Raw genomic sequence first — 18,755 nt, 5'->3', positions numbered from 1 at the left:
ATGGTAGTGTTTGAATGATAGTATGGTGGATCTGAGTTGGATGTCGCCAGCATCTAACATCTGTTAGAGAGCTCAACATGGATTACAAAATAAAAACAAGTTTGAATTGTAAAAAACTCCAAATACCATGTTAGTCGAACATAATTTATTTCAACTATTCTTTACAATATTCAGACATCAAAAGAACATTTATAACAACAAATCCAAAGAAGTGAAAAATAGGTTCACATTTGAATTGCTTTCATTTTGGAGAGAGGGAATCAGGATCTTCAGTCTTTTGATATTTCATATTATTAATTCAATTTTACGATTTTTATCAATTAAAAAGTTTTAATACAAACAAAATCTCGGTAGTTGAATTGAGTTGTCACCCTTGAATTTTTACGCCCTCTAAAAAACATGGCAAAATTTGATTTTCTTAGTTAAAAAAAAAAGAAGAAATCTACTTGATTTATATGATTTTTGGAATATGACATCTTCATTCCACAATAAGTATGTACATCATAAATATTTGTCTGTACTTTTGTTTTTAGTGAAGTCGAATTCTAAATAAAAACCTAAGTTTCTTTATTTCTATATAAGAATAATAAAGAATAATACTCCTATATAATAATATAAAAGTAAAAAAACTTACTTTTAATCATACAAAAATGTCCTAACTGACATAACAGTTTATGAATTTCAAATGAAATTAAAGTAGAATAAATATTGGGTGATAGTAGTTGTGACCCAATGCATCATACATCTAGTAGATAGAAATAGATATTGCTTTTTTCTTTTCAGTTTTCATTTTCATTAAAGATTGGTATATACTATAAGGAAATAAAGTATATTTCCCCAGAAATATATATATATATATATATATATATATATATATACATACATGATGTTCGTCCATCACTTGTGAAGATGACATGATCATGCTCTGTGGGTTTGCAGCTATCTTGTTAAACAGATTCAAGCTCTGAAGTATTTCCCTGCATGTTGAACACCTGTGGGATGATTCTGTATCAGAGGTACTGACTGCTCTATCTTTTCTAATGTCACGTTTCCTCTTGTGTTCTTTACTGCATGCAGATTCAGCAATTGTAGCCCCTTTGTGAGTTGCAGTACACCAGGAACATCTGTCTTGGACTAGTTTTTCCTAGGAGTTAGAATACAAAACAAACTGTTTGAGAGAGACCTTCAGATTGTTCTTGAATAGTTTCCGCTTTCCTCCTGCGAGTCTCGGGTCTTTTTCCTCTGGACAACTCGCCATAAACGAGTTGTTTTGAGAGCCTTGAATCAGACATGTGGCATATACGATCTGCCTAACGAACCTGGCACTGCTGTAACATGGTGTGTATTGACGGAAAGTTTGACTTGGCTAAAACCTCTGTGTCTGGTATCTTGTCTTGTTACTTGATTTTCAACAATATACAGAGGCAAGTCATATGGAAATGGTTCAGTTTCTTGGCATGTTTGGCATATATGGTTTAAGTTTCACAAGCATACATGAGGGTGGTAAAAATCACAGCTCTGTATACTTGAAGTTTGGTGTTTATATATATATATATATATATATATATATATATATATATATATATATATATATAGTTTTTATGAAGCAATGGGTTAGATATAGATTAATACCCACAAAGTCCTTTGCCGGGTAGATTTGAATAAAAAGCTCAATGTAAAGTACAGAGAGAGAGAGAGAGAAGGAGAAAGAGAAAGGAGAGAGGGGGTTGTAGGCTGATAAGAGTTTACCTTTTCTCTACAGCTGGACAACATACTGATTATACTAAGGCAGATTGATTGTACAGACAAGGCAGGAGACCAGTCATCAGATAATATAGAAAGACAAATGTGACCATTGCTGTAGACGTGTGGATGAACTGGAATATTGTTACCAATAAAAGTCACCTACAAAGACAAAAGAAGGAACCAGAATAGAAAAATGGAATTGTCAACTGTCAACATGCAAAAATTCATTGTGTTTTGTTTTTCTTAATACAAATATCATAGACAATTTTTAAAATATAATTATCCACTGATATGTGTTTCGGTGTCTACAACTCATCATCTCATAGATAAAAATATTTTTAAAAGAAGATATGTTTGAGCATGAGAATCAAGTAAAATATACACTAAAATATAAAGTAAATAATCACAAAATAATAAAAGGAGGTAATTTTTTAATGTCTGATCATTTATTATTTTAAATGAAATGAGTTTTGTCATTACTCACAATGAACTTATTTCATATAATGGTTAGTCATTACACAGTAAACAGACTTTGGATGCCAGCATGTAAATAGATGTCAAACTAAACATGATGCCGGTAATGTTTGAATTTTTAACAAATGCGACAATTTCATTGGTTAATGATCCAAGAAAATTACTAGTCAAAAAACATTATGGTATATATCTGGAATTGTCTCCTATTAAAAGAAATATTAGGCTGGATATAGTATGTAATCAATAAAATATTTTTTAAAGTATAATGTTTAATTGTAAAAAAAAAAAAAAAAAAATAGAGATCAATATTTGTCATAATTGACTGGCTAGTTAGAATCAAATATCGATTTTGTAGGCAAAAAAATTATCGATGACAAAAGCTGAAAAATAGACATGCTTCACTTTATTCTACAGACATAAACAGAGCTGAAAATATGTGGATATTTCCACATCCATACTTACATCAAAATGGTTTGAACAATTTTAAATCATTTATTGTAAGGCCAGGTGACTGGCTAAGCTTATATAATGCTGAAACCCAGAAACAGGTGAAGTCAGTACATCACTGATGACTCAAACTGTAAATGTCTTCAAGACGTATTGCTCAATGAAATGTTTTGAAATTAACAGTGACAATGATGAAAACCTTGGGAAAAAACCTAGTGTTTATGAGAGAGAGAGAGACAGTCAACAATGAGGGAGAAAGCTGGATCCGAAATCTGAAATCTTATGTTCTCTGAAAAACAGCCAAATCTCTTACACACGATACCTGCATAAGATTCTGTGCAAAATTCTGTGAAGCTTAAATCCACCAGAGCTGGATAAAAGAGAAACTGAGATCACCACCATTCTTTTCTCACAAAAGAGACATAGCGAGTCTATCTCTGCTCTATTGTTATTTTCATGGTAGGTGCTTGACTGAGTTTCAATCTATCATAACTCCCTGTAAAATATTTATGACAAATACTCGTCTAGCTTTAACCACTGCCAACAATTTCCCTTATTTTCTATCTGTGCCTGAAACATCTCATTTAGTTGTATGGCACGTTGCTTTCAAGGGTTTTTATTTTCAGTTTAAGAGCGGTTCATGGTAGAATCTGTATGACGTTGAAAAAGCTGAAACAAGTGATGTAGTTCCTCTTTGCATGTCTTTGAAGCACATAATCATGCAACAGTTTCTCTACCTGCATAAAAAAATGCAGTTCTTTGCACTGTTGTTGTTGCATTCTCCAAAATCTTTCAAACTGCAATGGTTGGGTAGAGAAGGCATGGTTACATACTATGGTCCTCTACTCCACATAGTTGGCTCAATTTTATAGCTCCATCACTGATAACTCACCTTGAAGCATCTTTCATGTTGTGTTAAGAAAGACTCTCTCATAATATTACTATAAAACTCTCTTATACAAAATTAATAACATCAATGGATTCTTTATAAAATTTTAAGAAAAGTTTTTAGATCTTAACAAAAGCAAATTAGCCTTATGAATTAAACAAGGATTTCCATTCAAAATTTTGCACAAATTCACAATTTAACAGAAAGATTTCCGACTTAAACAAGATGCACCTTAAGAAGATCTGAGATTACATTGGTCAAAACATTGTGAAAATAACATCCAAGATGAGAACAATACTCTGAATAATACAAATAATACAAATTTGTTTATTTTTAATTTTATTATTATTCCTCCATAAAAAAATTATTATTCCTCCATCAAAAAATTATTATTCCTCCATCAAAAAAAATTATTATTCCTCCATCAAAAAAAATTATTATTCCTCCATCAAAAAATTATTATTCCTCCATAAAAAAATTATTATTCCTCCATCAAAATAATTATTATTCCTCCATCAAAAAAATTATTATTCCTCCATCAAAAAAATTATTATTCCTCCATCAAAAAATTATTATTCCTTCATCAAAAAAATTATTATTCCTCCATAAAAAATTTATTCCTCCATAAAAAATTTATTCCTCCATCAAAAAAATGTTTTTTTTTTTACCTGCGGTGATTCAAAAGGATAGCGTGGACCAAACTTAAAGCAAAGTTTGAAACTTTCTCCATCGTATAATGTTCCGGAAGCACCTTCAAGATCCACAATCCATCTAAAAATAAATCAATTTAATCACTTCACATATTTATTCACTAAGCAATTTCAAATACATGTTATTATCAAAATGGAAAAAAAAAGCAAAAGAAATATGTACATTCAACAATGAAGAAAAAGGTGCTTTCTTACAATCATGAAAAAATGTCTTATTTTTAAAATAGTTCAATTTCTGGTATAGTTACTCAATAAACTTGTAGAATATCAAAGCATTTTGATAATGAAAATAATAATTTGGTGATTGTATTTTGATTTTAAATCTTAATTATTATATGATAACATTATAGACATCAGCTATGGTGTGTTGCCTTTGTAATAATAGGTCTCCCAAACCAAAATTTTATTTTCATTTCTATATATAAAAGGCACTTTGTCTGTGCACATGTGTGTGTTATGGACTCTGAAAGGTTAAGCCAATTTTTTGGAAATTTCACACAAATGTACTTTATGTGTCTGAGAGTGTTTAGAAGTTTTAGAAGGTTTTGTATGAAATGCCTCTGATTAGTATCAATCGATAATCAAATAAATCTGATTAAACAAAGAACAGTTCGATTTTGACAAAAGTTAACACCTTTATAAGCCTAACATCATTACGTACATTTCAGAAGTTTTATCACTGCATCATACGAAAGACCCGGCATATAAAATCTACAGTAGATTCTTTTATAATCAGGGGTACATTCAAAATTAATAATTCTGTTTAGAGCACAATTGAATCATGATACTTGATTTTTGCATTTTAAACTTTAAATCAAGCCAAAAAATAATTTTATATAATTGACAGTAGGTTATCTATAGTGCAATGTAGACTACAATGTATTGTGGACTAAATCACAGAGGGGGGGGGGGCTTTTGAAGCTTACTCACAGTGCACTGCAGCGGATCTTTGACAAGACAGACAATCAATTTGATTGAAAAATGAGCGATTTCACCAATTTCAATGGCAATAAAAGTATTGGAAATGTAAAACATTCTTTGATCCTCATTTAATCCTACACAACATCGGGTCTCCCTGCTTGTTATATCTAAAATCTTTTAACATAGATCATTGCAAAGCATAAGTCATTACTTATGTGTATACTAAATTTAATTTGGTAGCACAATTAGCCACTGAATGCAAAATATTTGGAAATTAAAAAATTTGCCGTCTTGTGAGCTTTTGGCCCAGAATCTAATTTTCACATCATATAACTAAAAATGCAAGCTTTGAACAAGTGAAAAATCCTTACAATTTTCATTTTGTGGTAAATGAAAATTAATCTTAACGGAAGCAATAATTACTATTACTAGATCAAGCCAGACTAAACATCGGGCAAAATTTCATAACTCCTTGAAAAAATTTATCTATCTACTATTACATAAAAAAAACTGTGTGTATGTGAGTTTGTTCCCTATAGACCCTGCAACGGCTGGACTGATTTTTATGAAATTCCACAAACATGTACTTTATGTATCTTGCAGTGTTCTTAGATAAGTTTTGTATAGGAATGTTTCCGAATTAAATAATAATATTAATAATCAAAAAAATCCGATGAAAGAAGGAACAGGCAATTTTGATCAGAGTAATAACTTACACAGGCTAACATCACAAGTGCACTTGAGAAGTCTTATTACCAAACAAGCAGAAAGGCCCAGCATATAAAATCAACAGTAGGTTCTTTGATATGACAAAGGTACATTTAAAATGAATGTTTCTGTTTAGAGCACAATTGAACTTGACTTTTTCATTGTAAACTTCAATTGAAGCCGTTATATAAAAATAATGTTATAAAATCAACAGTAGGTTCTCTACAGTGCAATGTAAACTATATTGTGGACTAATCACTGCAGGGAGGCATGTGAAGCTTCCTCCAGGTGCACCATGATGGGTCCCCAACTAGAGCAAGCAATCAATCAATTTGTTTGGAAAATGGGCGATTTCACGGATTTTGATGACAATAAAAATATGGGAACGTGAAACATTCGTTGATCATCATTCAATTCCGGGCAACGTCGGCTTCTTGCTAGTATTCAATAATAACATGGATGCACAACTTTGACTGCATATTAAGATTCAATAGTTAACACATTGAATCTTAATATTATTTATAGCACAGTAGAGAGAGTTATATCTTTTTCTTTTAGCATTAAATCAATTCAAAATAAAAACTCGGATATGGACTATGTAAAAATAGATGGAAGCAAAATTTGTTAATACTAAAAGCAAAATTTAATTTGCTAATTTTTTTTTTTTCGTGAAAGACAATTTAAAATTCTATATTAAGCCCGTTTTCTTTAAGACGGGACTGCTTTTATATGCATAGAGACAAACAAGATAGCATGAGCATCAAGTTAATACCAATATCCAAAATAACTGGCCTCTCACTGAAACTAATGACCTAAAAAAAAACGAAAAAACTCATGTGACAAAAAGAATTGTATATTTATAAAGAGAAAAGATTAAATTTTGTTTGCATCTAAAAGTTTATCAAAATAACCCCAAAAATAAACGCGTTGAAACTAAAGGTAATTTCATTGTATTCACTTATTTCTGTACACTTAATTGGTTGATTTGTGATGCCTAATAATAAAACTATAGCATCACAAAAAGTATGGTCACTATTTTTTTTTGGCAATTTGAACATATTCAACAAGCAAAAAATGGAAAGATGGTAACATAAAGAATGAACATGATATGCTGCACCCACTACCATCACCTAAAAGAGGAGGTAATACCTGGAAGAATCGCCCCATGAAAAAAAAAAGATAATGTGTCTTTATGGTATCGTGGAAACAAAACAGATACTACACTATCCCACCCTCCAAATGGATTATGCAACAACAAGGCATAACATATATTGTAAAATGATTCAGTAGAGACAACCTGATGTTTGGTTTGGGTTTTACAGCATATCAACCTTTTTTTAGATTATTTTACCATTTAATGAACATACCTTCTGTGTTATCATACCATCCTTGATGGTATGTATGCATAATTGAACATAATAGGCGATTTTACAGTTGAAGAGTAGGGATTCATACCTGCCCAATTGTGAGTGAACATAACAGATCCAGATGGTGATTTAAATTTGGTTTGCCAATTACACAATTTGCAGAGCTCCATTAGGTCACTTGTATCCCAACCCAAGCAACCTCATCTCTCCAATAAAAGTTACTTTTTTTTTTTTTTTAGTTATTTCCTATGACTGACATGCTTTTATGCGAAGCTTAATTCATTGTGATAGGAAGAATAGTAACATTCTCTTATGGTCAGCATGTTAACAAGAGGATGCATGATAAACCGATGCCATAATTGGATAAAAACCATTGAAAGAGTAAAAGTAAAAACACTCACTCTGACATACTCTTTGTAATACTTTTGATATCCACACATAATCCTGGCGGTGGATCCTTGGTCAAGGATTGAAGTTCTTTTTGCAATCGTTTCTAAAAAGAGAAAAAAAAAAGGGAGAGAATATAATTGATTACGGTGATCAAATAATAAATACTGACAGAGAAGAAATAAGGGTAGTGATCAAAGATGGCAATTGTGTAAGAAAAAAAAAAAATTAAATGAATTTTAAGATCATAATTTTTGGTGTTGGGACAATTTATCGGAATCAGAACTTTTTGGCGTATCAGAATCGATATTGGAAAAAAATTGTCTATTTTCCGATGCCAAAACAATTTTGTTAATTATATTTTTTTAATTCTGTTTGAAACAAAATCATCTACTGCTGGTAGTGATAATAAAATGATAAATATTTATTGCTTTTAACCTACCAATAAACCTAAAATCTATAGATCACCCCCACACGTGTTTTTATTTTTGAGAAAATATATGCACATTTAACATGTGTTTTTATGCTAGTTGGAAAAAAAACAAAAACAAAAAAAAAATGTTTAGTTAAATATTAAGGGAGCTATGGAAATTGTATCAGAATCGGGAATTTAGTAAAGAATTGGTAATTGTATCAGAATCAGGAAAAATATTGGAATCCTCCCATCACTATTAATTTTAGTTATGTCTAAACCTGAACGACACAATCACTAAATAATCATAACGAAATGTGCTGTTATACAGTTGTGGAAGACGGGAAATTATCTGTTATTTTTCTGCATGTTGATCTATCTATATATCTATGTGTATCTATCTTGATCTATCTATCTAACTGGACAGGTAAACAAGAGATGAGCTGTGAAGCTATGTTTTGATAAAAGTTGTCAAAACATATTGAGGTGTAATATGGACAGGTTGCACCGGAATCTCTAAAAATAGCTGACCGGAAGGACATGTTTGTTGTCATGTGTTTAGGTTGGCTGGACATAGAGTCAAGTTGGAATTTGGACATTGAGAAGAGCGAATGGGTTAACGGTTATCTTCTCCACCCTTGGGAGGGAGCTGACATGTATCAAAATTGGAGACTAGAATTAACCACCAATGCAAAGACATTCACTTTTCATTCTTCTGCGATCGACACTTAGAAAGTGAATAAAAACTATATAACACCAACCATCGTCTTGGAGTTGAAATGCATTCATCTACAGGTTCCAGCTTCCCTCTAAGAACAGACAAATTTCCAGGTGGATGTAAAAAAACAATGACGCAGTTGAAAAGTTGACGAGGTATGACGATCACAGAACATAAACAGACTGCAACACGATAACTTAGGGTTCAGATAGTGAAGAAACCACATGACACACAATAACACGACGTATAAATGAACGCCATCCCATAACATAATAGTGTAAGTATTTATCTATCAGCTCACTACTGAACATTATATAACAAGTGACAATGAAGGATGAATGAGATGAGAAGTGGTAGGAAGAGGTGAATAGGTGGAATGGATGTTTTAAACACAAACATTTCATAAAGTTCAATCACTGGGCAGTATGATCGTCTAAGTTCTTCCCAGTTCACTCTGCAAGGCTTTCTGTCCCCCCTTTTCTTTCATCTGTCCCACTCTCTCTTGCTTTGCACTATTCTTTAGAGGATGACCTTGGAGTAGCCGTCTGATCTTATGTGTCCATACTATTCCAATTTCCTTTTTCACTGTAATCCAAAGAATTTTAATTTCAAACAGCATTCACTTGGAATAGGTTCAGCTGATTCCATCCATCCTTGCCACTGTGCCCCTCACAAAGGCAAACAAAACAAAAGTAGTCAACAGTGACTCCCATGCTTCTCGATGGTGTTGTAAACTTCCTCATTGGTATTACCTCTTCTATCAGAGATGTCAAGAGTTCTCCTGAATCATGTCATTTCTACTTCTGTAACTCAGTTATCAATGTTCATGATTAACATGCATGAAGATGGAGATTACAAGCACATAAAGCAGCCTCACTTTAGAATTGAGACTGATATTCTTCTCTCTTCAAACTTGTTTTAGTTTTGACGCTGTTTCTGTTAGCACTGTTTTTTTTTTTGTTTTTTTTTTTATTACATTTTTCACCCCAAACAAGGCAAATTGCCACTTTGGTGTAGGGGGCTACTATCCGGGGCAACAACTACTGGGGTACTATGTAGGGATTTGGGCAGCAAGATGTCAGTTCACATTACACTTGAACTTCTGCACGTCAGTACTGTTGGGAAAGCAGGGACCTGGAATGGAATTCCAGAGTCTAGCGGTTCTGGGGAAGAAACTATTGGAGTAAAAAGATCTTTTACATCTAGGGATCTCTACTGTGTGGGGGTGGGATTTAGCAGCCTGTCGGGTTTGTCGAGGGTGCTCACGTAGTGGGGGCACAAGTGATTGCAGTTCGTCAGAGCATTCACCACTAAAATACTTGTAGAAAAGGCAGAGGGATGCAACATTTCGTCGATGGGACAGAGGCTGAAGCTTAGATGCCAGTTCAGGGCCTATCAGGTTTGCGACTCTCTTTTGAACCTTGTCAAGGAGCGAGAGACTAGTAGCAGATGCACCAGCCCAGATGTGGCAGCAATACTCCATACATGGGCGAATGGTGGCCTTATAGAGGTACAGGATACTTTCGGGTGTTAGTAGTTTTCTAGCACGGTAGAGAGAGCCCACCTTTCTTGCAGCGGCCCTGGCAATGCCTTCAATGTAATTGTTCCAACTCATGTTTCCTGTGAACGTTAGACCAAGGAGTTTGAAAGATGGACTCTCAGATAAAGAGTCGTTGGCCATTGCTATGGGTGGTAGAGAGGGTTTCTTGTAATTATTGAATGAAACTAGTTTAGTCTTGGCAGCATTGAACGCGACCAACCACTTTTGTCCCCATTCCACTACAAATTGGAGGTCTTCCTCTAGTGTTTCTGCCATTTCTTTAGAAATGTGTTCATTCGTCTTCCTGTCGTGCCTGCCATAGAGTGTAGTGTCATCAGCATATATACCCATCTCAGAGGCAATTTTGTCGGGGAGGTCATTTATGAATATCAGGAACAATAGAGGTCCAAGGATAGAACCTTGGGGCACCCCCGCATTTATATCATATTGTTTAGATGTACGACCATCGAGGACAACCTGGATTTTTCTCTTGTCCAAGAAGGATTTAATTATGTTAAGTATTCTACCAGTGATACCGTATGATCTGATTTTCCTGAGGAGACCCTCATGTCATACCCTGTCAAAAGCCTTAGATATATCTAGAGCTACCGCTCTGCCCTCCCCCGCTTTGTCCAGTGAATGGTATATACATTCAGAGATCACAGTTAGGATGTCTGCTATGGAACGGGCTTGTCTAAATCCATATTGTTTGTCAGTCAGTAGTTTAGCATCTGTAAGATGATGGACTAGAGCATGGTTAATTATGGTCTCAAATATTTTGGCAAAAAGTGAGAGGATGCTAATGGGGCGATAATTTGATGGGTCTGTCCTTTCGCCAGAATTCTTGAATACTGGTACAACAGAAGCAGTTTTCCAACAGCCCGGAAAGCAAGCTTCATTAAGGCATTTGTTGTAGAGTTTGGAGAGAACTGGAGCTACTTCGGCTGAGCACTTTTTTAATAGCACAGCCGGGATAAGATCGGGTCCACATGCTTTTGAAGTGTCAAGGTTTTTTATGATAGCATGCACCTGAGCAAGGGTGGTTTTCAGATCGTCTAGCGTGGCGTCTGTCCGCATAGGAAAGTCAGGTAGTGGGTGGTTGGAAGGGTCCAGTGTGGAGTTGGAGGCAAACCGACTGGCAAGCATGTTAGCCTTGTCGGTTGCTGAGGAGACAACTTCGTGATTGTTGGTTAGTGGGGGAATTGTGGATTGCCCATTATTTACTACACTGTTGTAGATTTTCCAGAAGTCTCGAGTTCCTAGTTTTTGTGCTTCGATGCGCTTTTTAGTTGTTTCCGTAAATTCTCTCTTAGCTGTCGCTATTTCTTTCTTAATGTTATTTCTAGCTTCTATATACTTCAGTCTGTTTGAACTGGACTTATGTCGGTTAAACCTACGGTATGCATGCTGCTTTTGAGCAATGGCAGTTGCACAAGTCGATGTAAACCATTGGGGAGAGTGGGGCTTACTATAGAATTTCCGCATGGGAACATGCGCTTCGATTGCGGTTTTGAACCAGTCAGTGGTCTCGTTTGCACATTGTTCAGCAGGGAGAGAGAAAATATTTCTCCATGGGGCATCTCTAATTAGTTCCCTGATGGCTTCCCAGTCAGCCTTTTTATAATATCTCGTTGTTTTGAGCACTGGCTCTTCAGTTTTGGCTCTAGAGTTAAGGGCGATTTCAACTATTATCACTGCATGATTAGCGTTCCCGAGTGGGCTGTGGGCCTTCGTTATGCAATCATCGGGAACTGTGGTCAAAAACAGATCTAGAAGTGATGCGTGTTGTTCTTCCTGGTCAGGGAAACGGGTTGGAAACGTAACAATTTGTGATAGGGAGTGAGATATAGTGAAGCTATGAGTTGTGCTGCCCGCTGCATCTGTGTAAGTAGAGAATCCGAGCCAGTTTTTGTGGTGGACATTAAAGTCACCAAATACATGTATTTGTGCGCTAGTGTCGAGGGACAGTGCCATGTCTATGCTGTCAGATACTTTGTTTATTATGGTGCAGTCCTGAGTCGAGGGAGAGCGGTAGAGAAAATAATAGTAGCTAATATTGTGTTGCATGTTTAGTCTAAAGCACATAAAGGCTTGATCATCTGTTTCTAGGTTTGTTTCTCTAGTCATGGGAAGGGTATTACGAATATAAACTCCAAGTCCATGCATGTGTCTGTTAGAGTCCTTACGGCAGAGTGGGAGATATCCAGGCATGTTAAAGTGGTTAGAGGGAATGGAGGAGTGTAGGTTAGTCTCACTTAGTGCTAAGATATCCGGGGTATTTGTGAAAAGAAATGCTTCAACATCAGCTAAGTTCATTCTAAGCCCACGGATATTTGTGAATGAGAGCCTCAAGGGAGGAGGCAAGTTAAATTTGTTTGTCCCTAATCCTGGTTTAAGCTTATTTTTAGATTGGACTGTCGTCATATTTTTTTTTTAAGAGTTTCGGTTTAGGTAAGGGGGAGCTAAACAAGAGGGTAAGATTTCAATTTTGAAACCGTCTTCACTAATGACGCTCTGACCCCAGATATTTGAACTGCTTAACAGCTTTTAGTTCCACGTTTCAATGCAAACACTTGTGAAAATCCAGGAAGTTTAGCCGGCTCCTCCCACAGAACACATAATGTCCCATACGAATACAGACCATATACAACGATCCACAAGGGCCAAGATAGTGATGGACAGCCAGTCCCGAGGCCAGTAGTGAACACTGTAGACCTGTAGACCAGAACTAGGGTCGACGTTCACTTGGATGGTGTGTAACTATGTCTTTAGCCTCAGAGTGTCTTCGCAAATCTAGGAATGGTTCTGGAGCTACTTTTTCATAGAATTGTGAAATACATAATGAATAGTTGTCCTGTAGACTAATTTTCCTGCTTAGCTAAGCTGGTGATCATTTTTTTTTTTTTTTTATAAAAATCGCTCCAGAATAGGCATGAAGCCACTTTATGTAAGAAGCTAAAAAAAAAAATATAAATAAAAATAGTATGAGTACTTCTAAGCCAAAAATTAGCCAACGATAAGTGTTAGGTGAACAGATTCTGACTTAGAAAATCGCAATTCTTCCCTTTTTGTCAGAAACATCACTCATGGAATGTGAGGACTAAAGGATAAAATAAGGGAAGCAAAAGTTACAAAAGTAAGCTCAATGTCCACTTTCTTTTCATCACTTCCAGAGTTACCATCGGCTTCTTGGTTGCTTTATTTGTTCTTTTTCTCTTTGTCCGATCCTATCAGTTTAGGTGGATGCTTTGCAGTGGTGTCATACTGGAAAAAAAATATAATAATGCTCCATAAAATGTTAACAATTTCCGATTCTCCACAATGATCTGTTTGCTGAGCTCCTTTGTCTGATGCTGTTTGTTCACTATGGTTCTGTAATAGGAGGTCTTCACAGAACACACATATTTAATTGCAGAATCAAGAATTATAACTTTTTTTCCAATATTTCCTTTACTCAAAATTAAGCAGGCAATGACGGAAACCCTAGAGGAAGATCTCCAGTCTGTAATGGGGGTCAAAAATGGATGGTAATGTTCAACGCTGCCAAGACTAAGCTCGTTTCCTTTAATAATTACAAGAAACCTTACCAACCATCAATAGCTAAAGATATATTACCAGAAAGTATTTCATTCAAACTCCTCGGCTTAACGTTCACAGGGAATATGAGTTGGAATAGATACATCAAGAGCATTGCCAAGGCTGCTGTGAAGAAGATGGGCTCTCTCTACCGTGCTAGACAGTTACACCTGAAAGTACTCCATATCTTCACAAGGCCACCATTTGCCCATGCATGGAGTACTGTTGTCACATTTGGGCTGGTGCATCTGCTAGTAGTCTCTCACTCCTGGACAGGGCTCAAAAGAGTCGCCAACCTGAGAGGTCCTGAACTATCATCTAAGCTTCAACCTCTGTCCCATCGACGAAATGTTGCATCCCTGTGCCTATTTTACAAGTGGTGGGTGCTCCAATGAACTACAAGCCCTTGTACCCCCTCGATGTAAATACCCCCGACGGACAGCAAAGTCCCACCTTTACACAATAAAGATCCCTAGATGTAAGAAAGCCTTCTACTCTAATAGCTTCTTCCCCAGAACTGCTAGACTTTGGAATTCCTTTCCAGATTCCTGTTTCCCCAACTGTACTGACATGCAGAAATTTAAGTGTAAGGTGACCAGACATCTTGCTGCTCAACTCCCTACATAGCACCCCTGAAACTTATGTCCCTAATAGTAGCCCTCTACATCAAAGTGGCAATGTGCTTTGTTTGAGGTAAAAAAAATAAATAAAAGGTACTAATTGTCTGAATTCTGAAAAAATTGGTTGGATTAGATTATATTTAGGAGTTTCATAGTAATGGAGGGAAGAGATGCAGAGATGAATATATATATGACTTAGCACATTTCAAATTTTTATGTAGAAATAGTTTGTGGAAATCTCTCACTGCCAAGAAGAAGGTATATACCAGCTGTGATGCTGTATGGATACGAGTATTGGACCCCCATCGAGTTCTCAACTGCTCGTCTTCAGTTTAATGACAGAACGATGATTAAATGGATATGCAATATCGGGTCAGAGGAGACCCGGAAAATCAGATCTGATATCTTGTTTATAAGGCTAAATATATCAAAGCTTGATGACCTCCTGATGAGTAGATAGCTACATTGGTTGGGCCACATTTAGAAGAGCGACTCTTGGATAAGAAAATGCAAAGATCTTGAGGTGGAAGACTAGACAAAAGTTGGATGACGAAAGAAAACTATGATGCAAACTATTAACAAGGATCTTAGTAGAATTTGAACAGAATCAATCCTTAAGACCACCAAACTTGGTAACTGAGATTGCACTGTAGACTGTCAAAAAAATGTTAGACCCTTGACCAAGAAAAATAATAATAATGGATGATGATAAAATAGTTTTCCTCCATTTGAAAATGATGCACTATTTTAGAATTGATCCATTATATAAAACTCAATAAAAAGTGTTTAAATATATGGTTTTAATGTAATAAAGTGCAAAAAAAGTTCGGATCAAGACAATAATAAGGATCTTTAATCGACAGACAAAAAAAAAAAAAGAACAGATTTCGATCAACACCGGTTTGACCTTGACCTTCACATACACACGTGCCTTCTGTACACAAATATAAAATAACAGACGTGTTCGGATACTTGCGACCAAGATTTACTTTTTATGTAGAGTGCATATTTTTTTATATCTATATTTATAAAACCTTTTAATAAAACTATTTAAACCAAAGAGCGCATTCTTTTTATATATATTTACCAAATTTTTTTTAATTAAACAAACATATTTAAATCAAATACAATGTAAGTTTTTAATGTAAGGAGCAAAACATTTAAACAAAATATATTTAAATAAATAAAAAACTTTTCTGAAATAAAAATATCAATTCAGAGCCTCATTTTAAGGAGCTTGTTTCTCCACAAATGGGACACTATTGAATAACGGGCTTTTCCTTATTTGTAAAAATGAAATGCCGACCATTAAAAAGTTTGCTTTAAATAGTTTTATTAAAAAGTTTTTGGTCAAAGTGAGATAGAGTAATAACTAAAGACTTACTTTTTTAAAAAGTTAGTTTTTAGTGTATTCGGCTCTATTTTGAATGATTATCACATTTAAAATTATTACCAACAAGTAGTTTTTATGTTATTAAGACCTTTATTATTCAATGTATTCCCTATTGTTTTCACTGGTTGCCATGTTTTTTTTTTGCGTGCATGCAAAAATTGATTAGGCAACCAGTGAAAACAATAACAATATAAAATAGTTTTACAGATGTATTTTCCATTTCAGATTTTTTCAAAAGAAAAACAGTTTAATATTTTTTACTTGAATTTAATGTGCCTATTTTAAACAAGTTTTAGCTGTGATTGAGATAAGGAAGAAAATCGATTTGATTTAAATAGAAAGGAAATATTTTCATTAAAAATCCTTCATTTATTGCTGGGTTTTCTTTTTTCTTCTTTTTTTAATTTGACTATAAAGATTATTTTACAACGGCTGCAATAAAACAAAGAGGAATGTTGGTAACATTCCTCTTTTAATATATGAGGAGAGACACAGAAGATAAAAATACAGACTTTATTTTTAAGTGACTTACAATTATTGAAACAACAGGTTTTCTTAAGATGCGTCCATTTGATCAGTATATTTATGGAAATGCTATTTCAAATTTAAACATGACAGACAAATAAAAATGCAGTTTCAAATTTAAACATGACAGACCAAGGAAAATTCTATTTCAAAGTGTCATAGACCCCAAAAAATTACTATTTCCAATTAACAGGTTACACAACAAAGTAAATTGTATTTCATATTTAAAAGTTAACTGTGACAGATCAAAGCAAGCACTATTTCAAACTAAAGTGTGATCGACTGCCCAAGTCTCTCACATGACAGGACTCATCTAAAACCAGTTTCCTTTCGCTTCTTTAATCGACTGCATCAAATTTGTTTGAAACACATTTCATAAAACTGATATTGTAAAATATTTCTGAGATAAACTATTGTTGTTTTCCTAGTCTTCATTACTGTCATTTTCACAATGTTCCAACCACTATATTCTGCACAGTCTTTAGATGTCTTTTGTCATGATCAATTATCATTTTGCGACCGCAATTGAGATTATGGAATTTGGTAAACTCCATAATCTTTTCATATGTGTATGTATGACACCACTACAGGAGGACTGACCTGATCTTCCACTTTTTTTTTTTTTTTTTTACACAGTGATCACCACTTATCAAGGCCCGGAAGCCACTCAGGGATAAGGGTTATTGCAAGTACATTACATTAGTGTGGAGATTTTATGAAGTGTTTACTTAAGGGGGCAGTTCATGGGAAGCAGGCAGACGGAACAGAGTTCCACAGGCGTGCAGTTCTAAGAATTTGCATACAGCACCTTGTTAGTCCCAAATGGACACCCATCTGGTACTGGCCAGGTTCAGTGTTGCTTAACTTTGGTGATCTGATGAGAAGTAGCATGTCAACGCGATTGTGCTGTAATTAATAACCTTTTTGGATTATCGATTTGAACCCTTCATTCTGTCCACTCTCATTCCGCATCCCATACCTGTTTTTATCTCATATCAATCTATTTTTTCTGTAAATTCCTTCATTCAGGATTGAACTTAGACCCTCTAGGTAGAATTCATTCTCGAATATATATTAGTTAACTCCTATATTTACTTGGATAATTAAACATGAACTTCAGTTATCTCTCTTTAGCCTTATTCCTGACTTGTTTATAAAGATGGCAAATGTAATTTTAGCGTTTCACACATACCGTGAAATGTGTTATAACTTAATAGTTTTAATGTATTTTTATAATTATCAAAATATATTTAAGTAAAATTAAGTTATTTGAGATTAATATTGAAACTAATTTCAGTCTAAATAACTTATACAACTGAAATATTAACTTTATTTTTATACTAGCAGGGAGACCCGACGTTGCCCACATCGAAATCAGTGAAATTGTCCATTTTTCAATCAACTCGATTGCATCAAGAGGAAGTTGCACATATAGCAATACACATGAAAAAATTGAAATAGCTTAAAATATTTCAATATTGGTATATATAGAAAGAGCTTGATAAGCTAAGAAAGAATCTTTTTAAATTTTTTAAATCCGATTAAAATCAAGGAAGTTATGACTATTTTTATGACCTGTGTGTTTGGATATTTTCCCCTCTTTAAGACCATATGCGTTTTGTCAATTTTTTGCACTACTTTTTCAGTAAAAATGCTATATCTTTGTTAAAACACAAGACTAAGCAATGAAATTTGCCATATAAGTGTATTTTTGCGCAAGGAATCTGAATATGCTATTGAAAATCTCCAGAAATGAATGGTTTCCAAATAATCTGCAGTAAATGCACATAAATATGCTGCGATTGCTTAAAAATGCCATGTATTTGTTAAAAGAAAAGAAGTTAGAGAATTCAAAGTTTAGTTGTAATGCATTTCATGTGCCAAAACTGAAATCGAAATCTAGGATTGGTTAAAAATGAATATATTGCAATATTTCTTTGGTATTATTGTAAATTAATACCTTCTGTTACCCCTCCCATCTGACCACCTCTCCAAAATATGTGATTCTACCTTTATAGACAATTGCATGTGAACAACTTGAAAAACTTTAAAGATAAACAAAAATTATTTTAGAATTTAATGTAAAATGATTTCTCATTTTGAATCCTTCAAGCGTTTTAGGGCAGTTACCCCCCCCCTTTTTCCTATGATAGATAAATCCTGGGTGTTTTTTTTTGTTTGTTTGTTTGTTTTCTAAAAGGTGATTATGCGTGGTTTTAAGAGGGTCTTTGTGCAATTATGAGAAGGTAGGAGGTTGCCACTCTGACTTTGGGTTAATGATAGGACTAAGGAAAATTATGTGTGAACATCCTGAAGACTTGA

General features: G+C 34.4%; 1 protein-coding gene across 1 annotated transcript in view; it reads right to left on the bottom strand.

The window, feature by feature from the left end:
- Window positions 1-18,755, bottom strand: part of LOC145287911 (putative ubiquitin-conjugating enzyme E2 W-B) — a 50,143-nt gene that overhangs the window by 17,075 nt on the left and 14,313 nt on the right. Inside the window, exons 2-4 of the mRNA XM_080135859.1 lie at window positions 7,664-7,755; window positions 4,225-4,327; window positions 1,750-1,905 (exon numbers count right to left, since the gene is read on the bottom strand). Of these exons, the coding sequence (XP_079991985.1) occupies window positions 1,750-1,905; window positions 4,225-4,327; window positions 7,664-7,755 (351 nt within the window). The remainder of the gene's footprint in view (window positions 1-1,749; window positions 1,906-4,224; window positions 4,328-7,663; window positions 7,756-18,755) is intronic.

Source organism: Euprymna scolopes, chromosome 11 (assembly GCF_053919585.1).
Source record: "Euprymna scolopes isolate OS-2025 chromosome 11, ASM5391958v1, whole genome shotgun sequence".
NCBI classification, from domain to species: domain Eukaryota; kingdom Metazoa; phylum Mollusca; class Cephalopoda; order Sepiida; family Sepiolidae; genus Euprymna; species Euprymna scolopes.
Note: the sequence above shows the minus strand (reverse complement) of the source record. Positions and strands in the feature narration are given on the sequence as shown.